This window comes from Planococcus citri, chromosome 1 (genome assembly GCF_950023065.1).
Source record: "Planococcus citri chromosome 1, ihPlaCitr1.1, whole genome shotgun sequence".
Taxonomy (NCBI): Eukaryota; Metazoa; Arthropoda; class Insecta; order Hemiptera; family Pseudococcidae; genus Planococcus; species Planococcus citri.
The window spans coordinates 39,155,028-39,170,556 of record NC_088677.1 but is presented as its reverse complement, the minus strand read 5'-3'; the positions used below and the strand labels follow the sequence as shown (position 1 = coordinate 39,170,556).

General features: G+C 32.8%; 1 protein-coding gene across 3 annotated transcripts in view; it reads right to left on the bottom strand.

The window, feature by feature from the left end:
- The window catches only part of LOC135831854 (diuretic hormone receptor-like), a 102,102-nt gene that overhangs the window by 43,846 nt on the left and 42,727 nt on the right, over positions 1-15,529 (bottom strand). For 2 of the 3 annotated variants that reach the window (XM_065344668.1, XM_065344669.1), the window contains exons 3-4: positions 13,630-13,705; positions 11,950-12,112 (exon numbers count right to left, since the gene is read on the bottom strand). In XM_065344668.1, coding sequence (XP_065200740.1) covers positions 11,950-12,112; positions 13,630-13,677 — 211 coding nt within the window. In that variant the 5' untranslated portion in view covers positions 13,678-13,705. Of the gene's footprint in view, positions 1-11,949; positions 12,113-13,016; positions 13,128-13,629; positions 13,706-15,529 lie in introns of those variants that run through there. The other variant, XM_065344670.1, reaches the window with a different exon arrangement.

Below are 15,529 nucleotides of genomic sequence, written 5' to 3'. Positions count from 1 at the left end.
TGGGAAAATATGTACATACGTATGTTTCAAAGTATTAAGATTCAAAATTTAAAAATGACTGCAGGAAGTATTCATCGCTTAATTTAAATAAGTTTCTTACTTATATGTATGTATGTAGTATCGAGACTCCACTGTAGTATCGATACAACGAGCTCGTATTTTGTTGAAATTTACTTACGCCTCAAGTATTAATTATTATCATCAGCTGAAAATAACTTTCGATGTAGAAATAGCAGATTGAATAAATACATAATCATCCAAGTATCTTGAAGGAAATACACACAGGTAGATCTACAGTACCTAAGTAAATAAATTCATTTCGAGAAAATTAGGGAAATTTATGCACACTGAAGCGTGAAAATGAAAAAGTAAAAGTCATATACTCGCGTACCTGCCTATACTAATGAAATTAGAACGACGTCGAAGCTGCTACCCTACTTGTATTCTCCTATGGAGAAAAATACCTCTATTATTATCTCGAACAAAAGTTATGCTCAATATAGCCTACCTACGAGTGTTTTGAAAAAATTTCAAGTTACGTTCATGTCATTGAATGAATTAAAGAAATTTTGGTTATACGTAAGACAAACCTGTGGGTACATACTTAATACCTACATATAAAAAAAAATGAACACTCTGACTTGAACTAACTTGAGTTATTCGACAACTTTCATCATTTTAATCAACGTAACGTTACCTTGCTCGAAAGAATTTCAACTATTTTATGGCGGTAAATTTAACCGAATTCGCTTAAGTACTTACCTATTTTAAATTTATACGCGGAAATTCTTTTGTTGTTTATTCCTAATGATGGGATATTAGTGTTGAAAAACTGCAATTTAAGTGGAAAGTTCAAAGTTCATCATTCAATTTCTTTAGGGGAAGCACAAAGTAAAACATGTGTACATAGAATAGAGATACAGGCACATAAACTAACTACAGGAAGATGAATCATTAGCAGGAATAGACAAATAGGTGGGTACCTGTTTCTGTTGATGTTGCATCAGCAGTAGATGGGTATTCATTATTTGTAATAATTAAAATGATGAAAAAAAAATATTAAAAAATTCGTTCGAATCTCTGCATACTTGATAGTCGATGTGGGAAATTTAAGCGTCAAAAATGGAAATTTTATGCCTCAGGTACTTATTTGAGTGTAATTTTAACACACGCAAGAAATCCGCAAAAATTTACATATTCAAATAAAGCTTTTAAATCATTCAATTTCAATCGCCAACATATAGCATAAGGGTAGGAATAGAGGGCGAGGAGTACACTGTATGTCTTTTCTGTCGAATGGATCTCTGTGAAATTTTTCATACTTAACACCTTTCAGGTCAATAAATAAAGGACGTCCCTTCATCTGTTTTCTTTTCTTATTTTTTTTTTTTCAATTCCACCTGCACTCGTTCAAACGATTTGTTTGCTGAGAAAATATCAAAATACTTGAATATTATTTGGGCAGTTTTTCAAATACTCGTTGGTGTCTAAGAGAGATAGGTTTTTGAGAAAATTTATACTTATAGTGACCAATTTATTCGGGCGTGTATCTATCCTATGTTGTATGTACTTGACACAAATATCAATTTTACTTATTAAGTATACTTCAGTACCAGAGAAAATTTATTCACAAATGAAAAAATGAATGATTCGAGGCGAATTGAATAACAGTGTATTTTTACAAAAAATGCACTGCTTTAGGCACCTATTATTTGCGCTAAGCCGTCAAAATTACGAACGACATTATACATAATTGAAGATTAAAGATTTAAACGTTCGATACTACTTGCGAAATAACTAGAGATACATAGATTTAAACGTATGATATGGTACGATGGTAAACGGTTTTGATGAATATTATAAACTGCCAAACCACATGACTGAAAGGTTATCATCTAATGTGTCCCATCTAGTTAAACTATTTATACTACAAAACCTTCATCAGCCAAAAATTCGACAGCTTGCAGCATCTGCGTAGATTTCAACGTAAAATTATAGAATTAATCTAACTGGATCAGTTTTGAACTAGATATTACAATACCACCATACGTACATAATATAGAGTAAGTATATAGAAGAGGTTCGTCAATAAAATTATAACGAATTTGCGCAAGGAGGCATTTGATAGGTATTCGATAACACGTTGTTTCGATAATAATTTAAGATGAGTATGGTCTCAATGTTTACAGCAGCGTTTCAAGGAGAATATTTTTTCAAAATTTGATATAGGTACTGGTAGTCTATGCCACAATAGTCGTACTCTGACCGCAAAAGAAGTTGGCTAAAGGCGTATACCATGAACTTAAAATAGATATTTTTCATCATTTGTGGTAATTTTTCATCTTTATTTCACATTAAATCGACATAAGATGGTTATTTTACACCATTGTAGGCTATTTTGAGATTTTCTAAGCCGAGGAAGTAGACTTTTTACCTTAAGGTGCGTCATTTTTTCATAGTTATTGTGTCTCTCTATATAAGGGAAATTGTAAGTGAAAATATTTTTTTGAAAATTGTTTCATTGATCTAAATTCGCTGTACTACGCTCATTCAATCCGAATTATTTTGAGTGAAAAAATTTTTTTCATTACGTTTTTTTGATTTTCGAGGTCTGTATGCACAAATAAGATGGCAGTTACGTTGGTTATCTCTATCATTTTGACTACTTATTGATTCATCTAGGTATTAGGTGCATAAAAACAGTTTTATAAAAGTACCGATAATCAGCTATAAAATTGTATAAAATACCTACTAATAATTTATCAACTCGGGTCTATAAAGTTAGGTACCTAACTGAAGGAATTTAAAATATGAACTTTCATCAAATAAATACTCATTTTCAAAATCTAGTATCTGATAAAATTATCAAGAATATTTACACTCGTTAATGTCAAGCCAAGTTTTGTAAAAAATTTATTGTCCCAGGAACGCCTAAGATGATAGCTGCCAATTTACGAATACATTGTAGGTATCACTACACTATAGACCACCTATTTCGAAAGCTTATGTAAAACAGCTTAATCACCACGGTATTTTCAACGGTTTCGTTTAAATTTCTCGAGGACAAAAGTTGTTTAGGTGGTAAGTTAATTTGGAACCTTAATTTCGCTGACAGCTTTTACTTGGCTGTATTGAAAGGTATCTATTTGTGTATAAGGGTCTTATAAAACAGAGAGAGGGATGCCTCAATGCCTCATACATACCTACCATATTCGAATTACAAATTTGGCAAAATTAATGTACCGATGTAGTATGTAGTACCTACCTCTTTGATTACATAAACTTATGGTAATTCGGTGGTCATCGAAAAACATCGCGGTTTATTTGAGTATACCTGTTTCAGATAATAAAATCACACTCGGTTAGAAAATTGAGAATCATGCAGAATGATCAAATTTATGACAGAATACTAGAACCTACTACCTACTTAATAGATCAGTATAGGTACTCGGATGCAAGTAGACGTGCATCAGGCATACTCGTAAGTGAATAAATATACACATAACCTGTAGTAGTTATGCGCAGTTGATGAGTGATAAATGAAGCTACATTTGTGCAACAAGTTAGGCGATACTTGTTTATTACATTAGAAAGATACATCGATTTCTCGACGAGCGTACAGGTAAATCATTTATAATGATCGTTAGATCTGTGAAAGTCATTTAACACTAGAATAGCACACCTTCGTTTCGCTTCGTTTTGTTTTTCAGCCGAAGCGACGTACTTTTTGCCTCGAACGGTGTAATAAACAGTGTAGGAGGTGAAATGGGATAGACCTTTGCGTTCGGTTTCAATCAAGACGGCTTCGTTTTTGAAAAAATAATTCACCAGATCGACCGGATGACGACGATTCAGCCTGTATCCGAAATCATACTCTCGTTTGGGTATCTCTTCTTGTAATTCGTGATGCAATTCTGGATGTAACATTGTCAACACCTTTTTCGCGCATAATCTTTTCGCCTCGTCTCTGGTATGAGAAACGGCTGTAAACTTTCTACCCATGACCGTGTATGTAACCTTTTGTTTACGAAACGGCGTGTTACAAATGAATTCGCATTCTATCTGTAATCCGTTCTTACCGTACAATTCGCATAATAATTGGACCGGATGTTTACGCATATTAACTTCAGTCCTGCTTTTACCATTTTCAGGCTGCTGTTGTTGCTTCTGCTGCTGCTGTTGCTGTTGCTGTTGCTGTTGCAGGTAACATTCCGAGTTGAATTTTCGACCGGGCTCTATTTTGAAAGTTTGTTTTTTCAATAGACTCGAATAATTGTACGATTCGAGTTTGGCATCGTTTCTTTGATCGTCGCCGTTCATGAAGGATCTCGGTTGACGTCTCGGTTTGACTAAGATTTCGCCGGTAGGTTTATAAGTCTGCGTACAACTATCGCACAATTCGTAGTACGGATTTTCGCCGTTTCGATTGCGCGTACAATTGGCACGGTGGATTGGGAGGACGCGTCGTGAAATCGAGTTGTTCAAATTTTGAGCATATTTGTATTCAACATGATGGTGTTTGACTTTCGCCGGGTCGTTTCGAAGATCATGTTTGGTATTCGGCTCCGGTTCTCGACTCTTGAACACCAGAGTTTTTTGCCCTCTGTGCAGACTATAATTTTGAAAAAATTTAAAAGCGTGATCTAGCGAACGACGTGGTGTTCTACAACGCCACGGTAGCAGTTGCTTTTTATCGTCATTCGGCGAATCTGCTGCGGACACCGAAGCTTTTGAGGTCGTCGACACGCAGTACGGTTGGTAATCTCGACTCTCGGGTACATACAATAAACGAATTAGTAAGTTTTGATCGCCGATCGAAATCTGCAAAGGATGCCAAGGCTGATGGTTACTAAAGTAGTACTGTTCGTTGACGAGTTTCTGGTTCGCGTGATAGTAATAGTACATCGAGAACCAGTTGTCGATCGCTTGTTTAATTTGTATTACTTGGCTACCATCGATGATGACCTTCGAAGCGCCTTGAAAAGCTATCAACAAATCACGGTTTCCATTTCGAGGATTACGAATCGCGGAGACCTTTGCGAATTTATCGATGATATTCGAAGGATAACTGTTCAGCATATTCTGCGATACAATGGCAACTTGTTTTCGTTCTTCGTCGGCACTGTCCTTGATAGATGATAACTGATCAGTGACATCCTTCTTAGCTTCCATAATTTAGAGATTCTTAATTTTTAAATGTTATCAAATATACTCAAAACCTCGACAACGCGATTTCACTATCGTCGCGTGAACACCCTAATAACCATTTACCTAATTCTATGGAAATGTTATCACTTATACCAACCTCCAGCTCATAGCTGCTACTTACGAGTACGACTCAGTATCGGCGGAGTTTTATCATGCGTGAAGTGAGAAACATTCCGAGTCATTTAGAAACCAGCGCGATAAAAAATATACGCGAGAAGTTAACGCTTTTTTGAAACTATTAGAGTAAGAATTTTAATAGCCAGATAACATTAACGAACTTCGGTCGGAAAGAAGTTTAATAAAATACCAGTATCAAACGACTGGATTGTATAGGTACAATTCTTTAGGACTGAAAACGTCACAGTAGGATGCCTTTACTCCTCCAATACAAGCAAGTGCACGTAATCAAGTCACACCTGATGTAGTGACGCTGAAATATTTTTCTCGCTATTCGAATTAAAATCCGCATTTCACTTTCAGGGTCATTTCGGTGGGATCAATTTCGAAAACGGTCTCTAGAAAAGTGTTTATTTATTATTTTTTTAATAGTTTCGAAGTATCTACTGGAAAACATTTGGGAATTTCGAAAGGGTCAGAATTTATACCTACCTACTTAAGTACTTATTATCAACACGAACACAGACAAAAGCACTTTAATCCTTCTCCTCCCTTTCATTATTATTCTCATACAAAAACAGACTCAGATTTGAGTAATCAGTGGTCCGACAATTGCTAAAAATTGACAAAAGTTACGCACATCTTCGTAATGTTTCAACCCCCCCCCCCCCCCCATTGAAGTAGGCCTAGATATATCGCTATAGTTTTTTCGAATTTTCATATCGCAGCTTTCAACTTATGAATTCATCATAAAAAGTTGATCTTTTACTGTGAAGTTCAGTTTAAAATTTTTAAAATTTCAATTATCGATTTTAATCTAGGTACTATTCATTCTTTTTAAAAAGTTTCCACTCTCCAGAAATGAGCCCTCAAAACTCGGCAATTTCGCGGAAAAATTGTGAATGGATGAAAAAGGTGCATGCCTCCTCCTCACTTCTCTCAGTCTCACTTACTATAGAGTTGACTGCACCATCATCAAATTAAAGATACATTATTAAGAAAATTGAGCGAAATCACCAATTTATTATCTTAAGATTTCATTTTCATGTATTTACGGCAAACTGCTTATGCAATTATATTAACACTTGAAAATACGATTTGCACGACGGATATAATGAAGGCCAAATAATAATACCGCATGGTTGAGCATTTGCGATTTTCATTCAAAAATTATCGCTTTTCATGTTTGTTCGAAAAATTGTACTTTCGAAATCGTCTTTTGCAACGGAAAAGACCATTCCGATGTAATCTTTAGACCTGATGGGAAAAAATTTCAACATCGCGTGGTACGACGAAGATACTCGTATGTATTATGGTTTCAAAGATGTTGAACACGATTATAACATTTATATTTTTTAAATTTTACCCCTTCTGACCTGTGCCCTTCGTCAAGTCAGTGCCACTTTGATGTCATTCAATGGGAACAAAAATTTATTTACCTAGATACGACCTTTCTTATTAGGATTTTTAAAATCGATTCCGAAAAACCTAGAAAAATTTTCTCAAGAAAAAAATCGAAAATTGATGTAATGATTAATTGCATTGCGCGTTGCTTCTTTGTTTTATTTTATTTTTTCGTCTGAAAATGAAAAGCGAATCAAACGTTTCGGATGGACCTTAATAATACATATTATGTTTGAAAATCTGTAACAATGCAAAGGAGAGTAAAATTCTTTAAATAATGTTTATACTTTGAAAATTTATAAAAATTCGTAGGTGCTCATCTGCTTTAACGTTTGCAATTCAAAAGTTGAAAAAAAAAGAATTAAAGTGAGATAATGGTAAAGAAGATGAAACAAATTTTTAATGAAAAAACGCCATTTTCTCGTTTATTTGGTGAATAAAATTTAACTAAAAAGAAATATGAATCGAATGAAATTTTTTACATTTCAGTAAACTCGTTTAAAAGATCAATCTCATACCGAATTTATATTAAAATGAGCTTGCTTAGTATTTACGTACCGTAACGCATTATCATCACCCTAGCATGTAATGTAAGCGTAACAACAATACCATGTACTCGTAGACTTCTTCAACAAATTAAAAAATCATCTCCTTATCGCAAAGTTTTCTTAGTAAAAGCAAATCTAGGCTTCAAAAAATGACGAACCTGGATGAAAGGCTTAAATAAATTAAATTATTAACGGGCTCCAATTTTCAAACTCGTTTAGGTACCTACGAGTAATACGAGTACTTTAAGTGAGTAGGTAATACATACACTGTACATATAGTGGTATAAATCTCTTAATACATATGAATACATACCTACAATGTTTAACGAATGGATTAGCTTTTCGTAAAGAAAGCAACCAGCACATTTTTTCATTTTTTTTTCATACCATTAAGGACTTGAAATAAGCGTAGTGCGAAGGCTCTTTGTGTATGTAGACTCTCCGGTTCCCCTTTATACATTGGAAAGTCCATCCAATGGTTCAAAAAAAACAATGCTGACAGCTGATACACACGCACACAAAGTTACCTAATAAAAGATTGGTAATCAGCTTTTTCGATAACGCAATTTAGGCAAAAATTATGCACTGCTATTTAGCTTATCATGCAAACTTCTCATTGAAATAGATTTTTTAAAAATCGTTTCCAAACAACTCAAAAAAGAACTATGTATTTTCATATATGTACTAAAATTCAATTTAGTCAATTAAAATGATTGCTTATTTGTCAGCTTACTAGTAAATGTAATAATCTCTGCTCTTTTTGATCTTAGTTGGTTTTAAATAGGTACATATAAGTTCAGTTATCTAATGGTGAATCAGAATCCAAAGAATGAAAAACACGGATCTTGTTTTGTTTTTTGTTTTTTTTTTGTTGTTGTGGTTCAAATTACCAACAACGTACCTACGTACTTACACAGACATTTAGGTACTTCTCTTGACTTTCAAAATGTTTTTGCATGCCGGGTTATTCTGAAATTCGCATCTCGCACATCTTGATAGGTACCTACCTATACTGCAGCTTTTTTGAACTAAAGACTAAATTCTCTTTTTGGACAAAGAAAAAACAAGTAATGTGCTCGAGTCTACTCTTCAAACAAAATATGTTGTACGTACATACGAGTATTTTTATTTCTTTATCCATAAAACTCGCGCAAAAAGTTATCTCACACGTAAAAAATATAATTTTTTGTTTCACGCATTTTCTATTCTGAAAAGTAAATGACAACTCGTAAGTCATTTCTCTCAAAATCTGCTCATGAAACTTGACAACAGATTCAGTTCTCATTACTTCGATAAAATTTGCTCTATTTATGCATAGAAAAAAAAGGGAATGATGTAAGATGAGAATATTGGAAAAATGGATGTCTACATGATAATGATGGACATTTCAATCTCATACGTTGAAAACTGTTTTCACGTGAATTTATGTCAACACTTCGATAGTAAAGGAAAGAAAGTGCAGAGATCATCCAAATATTGGCTGTAGGTACTAGGTAGTAGGTTTCTTTTTCAAAAAATTGTGATTTGTTCAATTTAACTAGACAACAGTATTTGAAACTTTAGGTGAAAAATTCAGAAAAGAAATATTTTGCTCGTGTATTAGTCTACCTATAATCACTTGAATGCAAAAGTATAAAAGCGTACCATAGATACTTAGGTAACGAATCATAATGTGGTTGTTTACTGCGGGGCCCATTAACCATTAAAGTTTTCTTCGATCTTAAATTCTAACGAATTATAGGTACCTATCATTGCTTAGAAATGTTGCATTTTCACCATCTCTTCGAAATATTGATTACACACGACTTGATCAACACGTAGGCTTGTTTTTGAAAATACAGAATTCTTTTTTCAACAATTTTTACACTCACGATAACATAAGTCCGCCCACAAATCAAATTTCAGCGAAACTCGTTTCGAGTTGAAGTTACAACTTTTAGAAACAATTTATAAGTAGACTAATACAGATAGATATGTATAGTCACATTGTCGACGTACATCATAACAATTCCTCTTTGATTGGCAAAACAATAAAATCATCCTTAAACAAATTTAATAAGAGTGGGTTCATAGTGCATTCCCACACTTGGTGAAGTAAGTAATATACATGTACAAGAAAACTCAATCCACCTTATTTAAGGTATTTTTTTTTCAAAACAAGAAAATTTCGAATAAGTATCCAATTTAAAAACTGTCAGATGTCTTTAAGTTTCCCATTCCCATTTTTCGCCGTTTCAAGCAACCGTTTTTCTCGTTCCGCAATAAAGTTTATAAAACATTTATCTGCTTTATAGTGTAATAAAAATATCGTTTCTAGGTAAATCCCAAATTTTCATTGTCTAAAGAGAAATGAATCCAGACATTATGTAAATCTCGTAAAATATGCAACAATTTAAAATACTTGGTGGCAATTATGAACTTGACAATTTTTCAAATCGATAATATCAAGTACATAAATAGTACCTCTAAGTATTTACATAGATATGCCTACATAGTAGGTGCCTTGTAAACAGTGGGTACCTATAGGTAAAGTATTGAAAACCGGATATTTTGCTTTTGCCTATTTTAAAAAACAAAATGAAACCTCTCGTCGGTAATTTTATTTTTAACCCTCGTCCTCGTATTAAAATGTACCTAAATAAATTTCACGGCTGAATACATGAAGTACTTATTGAAATTTTTCGTTTTACAATACTAAAGAATTGTCGACTAATTTTCAAATTTTATTAATGTTCAACTTTAGAAAACGTTCCTGAATTTCAATTTATACAATTAAGTATGTACAAGCATAGTACCTAGCTACCTACTTTAAACACTTAAGGATTTTCTTATTTTCGTATGACATTTGGTACGGAGCAAAGTTCATTTGTTAGTTCAATAACGCCAGTTAGCTTTGCTCGACAGAACCATCAAACCTTCATAAAAACCCAGAGCACAGAAACTTGAACAAAAGTTTAAAACACATTTTTTCCACTAAGAATAAAATACTGTATACTAAAAAGGAACTTACTCAAAACTTATTCAATATTGTATATAAATTTTGCTTAACCCAGTTATTCTCAAGCGTCTATCTAGAAAAGTATAAACCGGAGACTTGAGAAAGTTATTTGTTTTGAATTAAATATAATAACCTTTTAGTACACGTTCGCAGCTCCTAAATTCGTGTTTTTAAATAACTTTTAGGCAGTATGGGAGGGAATCGTCATTGGTGCGATCATTACGCATTAGCTATATTAATCGCGGTTTTTTTTTATCAATTCAAAATTAGCAGAGGGTGGAGAAAATGCGAAATGATGATAGAAAACCATGGTAATAAGAACGCGTTCTAGATACCTATAGATAGATATGCCACTTCCCTTTATGTACCTCTACCTACATAGAAAGACCAAGAGGTTACGCGTTTCTTCTTCTGAATGATGTCATTTTTTAATAAGTGAAACTGAAAAATTGAATCGATTAATTTTTGTATCATTACTTTTTTCCGTCCATGTTAGAAATTTTAGACGTAAATTTTTTTAAAAATTTTGATCAATCGTAACTCCTTTAATCTTAAAATTAAAAAACACTAATCGACTTTGCTCTTTTGACGTCTGATGCAGTTCTAGCGAATTATTCAACACTGTAGCCTACATAACTAAATGGATAGACGTTGTAGTTTGGTGCCCATATCAGTATAGGTACCTACCTACCTATACCCTTCATTAGCTGTTTCCTAATGTGAATTTTGTTCCATTTTTTAAAATTAAAAAAATATATGTGTACCTACATTAGTCATTATAAATATATTACACCTTTCTGTGTAATTTAAATTATTGTTGAATTCAATACTGTCATTTAAAGTTTAAATTTCGTTCTATAATTATGGGACAAAAACTAATGGGATATTAAGAAGAAGTCACACTCTAATTGTTATTTTCTCGCTTTAATGCTTCGAATGCATAATTTAATGTTTTTCACACCCCATCGTACACATATGGTTTAATTTTAAAGAATGAACAAAAATACAAAGAAATAATATCTACCTAATTTACTGTACGTGAAATCAAAAATGTTGCAAGATTTCGAAGTGTAAGCGTGTCTTGCATATATTACAGCATACAGCTGTTGATTTAGGAACGAAACTTTTAAACCTTATTTAGTATTACGAGCACATATTCTTCTAAGAATCGTACAGTCGAAATTAATTTGTTAATTTTACAAACCATTTTACTCATCATTTTTGCACATCTTCACACGAATGTACTCGTATTTCAACATAACGTTATTCAAGCGATGAATCTAATAGCAATAGCAAGATACATTTCGCAAATTCACTTTTTTTTCACGAGAAGCAAAATCGAAACATCATACACTATACAGGAAATGTTTTTTCATGTCTAATCAATTATTGAACATTTTGAAAGTCTGCTCTCTTTTTTATTCAACATCAAGTTGGCATTATTTTCACTGCATAAAAAATAAAAATGATGTTTCACCTCAAACCACAACTTTTTAATAAATTATTTCTTATTTCAAAACACACACAAAACTTCACGATTCATTTCAAACTTCAAATGTTCTCGAATACAATACTTGAGCACAAAAAAAAAGTTTTCTTTTTGCCCTTATAGGCGATTGTTTTTAATTAAAACAGAATAAATTATTCGACTGAATATTAAAAAGAAATACTCACGTGAACTATCATATAGTAAACCGAGGAATTCTTTGAAGCAAGGTTGAATTGCTTGAGTACCAGGAGCTGTTGGAGGCCAGCACATAACTCTATCCCATGTTCTCGGGCAGTACTCTGAAGGAACATTTTTATCGGTGGCTAGACCACCACGCGTACAATTCTCCTAGAAAATTATAATTGATGCTTAGGTAGGTACTTACACCTAGGTATGCTTAATCTGGAAATGTGTCTCAACATCGAGTGCTTTACTCTATTGTCTAGTCGTCCAAAATATTTTTTTCACATTGTACATACGAGATATTTTTGACCCACCTTGTAAGTATACCTACTCATATAGGTAAGACGTATTCTACGCTTTCATTATTACTTTTCAAGATTTTGAATTGAAATTCCTTAAGTTTACGTAAGAACAAAATTTGACCTTATAGCAGTCGCTTCAATATCATGGAAAATTGTCTGCTTTTTGCCATCGATCTACCAGTAGATGAATTACTTTTGCTGAGTTATAGACAAAAAATGGCTTTTATTTCTCCTATAAATAAGCTTCATATCTTCTAAACTGTGAAGACATTTTCCAAATCAATGTTTCACATGATACCTACTCGTATTTTCAAGGTTGTAATTTTTCTTTTTGTCTCTTTATTCCTTTCGTTTTTCTATTATTACGTTCTTTGTTATCACGGCCAGATTTTTCTTTACGTTATTTACTTTCGATTCATCGTTGTTATTTGCTTCATCCATCTTGTACAATTTGTACCTTTCAATCTTTCATACAAGTATGTTGTGAAGTAAGTACCTACCTAACAAGAAACTAGTACAGGCTACGCCAAATGAGTCATCTAAAACTAAATAAATGTATTTTCATTTTACACTATCGACTTAGGATATGGCTATTTGTGCTACTTTACACTTCAGTATTTTATTCCAAAACGAACCGTTTTCAGAAAATTGTTGATACAATTTTGTTCGGTGTGGAAAAATAAATTTAGAAGGGAAACACATTCGTAGAGTACCCATCGGATAAAAAATAATAATAACGCAGACTTTTCGTAAAGAATACATCGTACCTACGAGGTGTTTTACAAGCAAGCATAATCATTCTTTCGATGGAGCAAAATGATTAAAGAGTCGGATAATCTTGAGCGAACACAGTAAAACAGTGGAATATATCCGCATCTTCGCTAACACCTACAAATTATCAACCTGTAGCTTCTCACTGCGAAAATATAATTCAAAGGTCTTATACTTATAGGAAGAATGTACATGTATAGACTACGAGTGAGTAGATACCTATCTATGTTATCTAGTGAAATTTTGGGCGTTCGATTTAATTGCTCAAGTTTCCAACTTTAAATCAAAGCTTCTTGCCATTTCACTTAGGTACGTGTATAGATTTATGTAATAGAAACTAAATTCGTGATCAAATTACCTACTCGACGTTTATTCGCGAATAATCTCACTAAATAATTTATCAAAAGCTAGGTATGTACTTATACAGTAGGTATGTTGTACAGTAAGGAAAGCATAGATTACGAATGAATGAAAGTTAGACCGGGAAAAGAACAAAAAATTAGATAGGTAATCGATAAGACTGAAATTGTGCCATGTTCACTTATCGTGATTATTGTAGGTGTTCATAATTCATATTAAAAATACAGGTTAGAGGATTAAATAGCTTACTCTTTTCAATTCTTCTTCCAATTCGGGATCCATGATTTCGCTCTCCATTGGTGACGTTCACTGATTCATTATTATCCTACGAAAGCAATCATTTGAATTAACTTCTGAGATGATTTGGAAAATAACATAAATAAATTATTGGCGATCATTCGTTAATTAACAAACGCTCAAATGTTGGAGAAGAAAATTCTAAAAATCAAGATGAAATTACTTTACAGTGAGTAGGTGGCATCTTAATTATAGAGTGTTGTCTGAGTTGCATTTCTCAATGATGGACATAGAGCTCGAAGAGAAGACAATTTTTTGAAAAATATGAAAAAAATGATAGAATTTTTATTGAAAAATTTTTTTATGAGTAAATTTTTAAAGAATTCATCCATTAAATTTCGGAAAAAAATTAAAATATTTTCTGAAGAAGGTAGATAGGTACGGACTTGCTATGTGACTACTAATTTTTTGAAATAGGTATTAAAGTAGGTAAAATTATAACGAAAAATCAGAATAGCCGATAGCGATGAGCCTTCCAACACATTCTGCATATCTTCAAAATTAAATGTGTACTGTAACAAACAATTTTGTTTACTTGATTTTTCGCCTTCAACATTGAAGATAGCAAAAAGTGTACAGGAACTGTAATTCTTAACATTTTTCTTCTTTTACATACAAAATTTTCCATTTGATTTTTAAATGGATACTCGTAGGTATACCTACACATATAATGTAAAGATTTTATTATTGGGATATCGGGAACCTTTATTTATGAATACATAAATTTGGATACCCAAAACAATCAGTGTTAATAACAAAACCATAGGTATTGTGTCGTTTTTCCCGATCAATTTCAACATAATAGTCCATGCTTTTATAACTTTACATAAAAAATTAAAATAATGCGAGAGCACATTCTTTCAGGTCTATGAAAAAATCGACGCGACGTACCTATGAGCAAAGTACAAACTTGCTGCTGAATTTGAGCACGTTTTAAGGATAAGCAATTCGAAGCGATTGTATCACACACATACGTACGATACACTACTAGGTACCTCAAAACCATATTTTAAAAGGGAAAAACTAATACCACGAGATTGGTTTTTGACATTTTACCGAAGGATTTTTAAATAATTGAAATCAACGTGTTTCACGTAGGTGTTTCGATAACGCGATTAAAAGAAATTCGTATTTTACAAATTATTTAAATTGAGAAAACGAGCCAGGAAGCGTTTGAGTAAATACATACATATGAGAGTAAAAAATGAATCGAAAAATTGAAACATTTTACAGTCAACTGTGAAACGAGAAAAAAAGTACCTATACCCAGTTTTGTTTCGAACAAAAGAAAGAAAAAAATACATAATACTGTATCGCGGAGTGAAAAACACCGATGCTGTAATAATGGTTAACAACAACTTCACAGAGGGTACGCATTTTTTCCAAAGAAAAGGTCTTGTAGAAAGTTATGCACACAAATGTTTGGAGGAAATTTTTTTCAATCCCAAAAAAAGACGCGTATTTATGTAGTTTTAGATAGACGAATAACATAAAACAGGCGAAATAGAAATTTATCATGATTCTCGAGTCACCTCATAGGGTAGATAGGCACCTACAAGCACTCGCGGAAACGGAAAAATGATGGACCCTATTCATTATTTTGTACCTCATTATCTTCATTCCAATGTTTTTTTTTGCGCTATTAGACGTTTACAATTTACATATGTATGTATATGCTGCAGTGCGTAGATAGATATTTTTTGAATAGGCATGTGTTCCTAAAATTGGGCATCTAAAACGAATCAAAGTGACCAGATCCAAGCATTTAATAGGTAGGATAACTAGAGTATGGATTCGTAAAGGAGGTACGTTTTTGTAAGTATTTGAAAATTGTCGAAGGAAAAATCGTCAA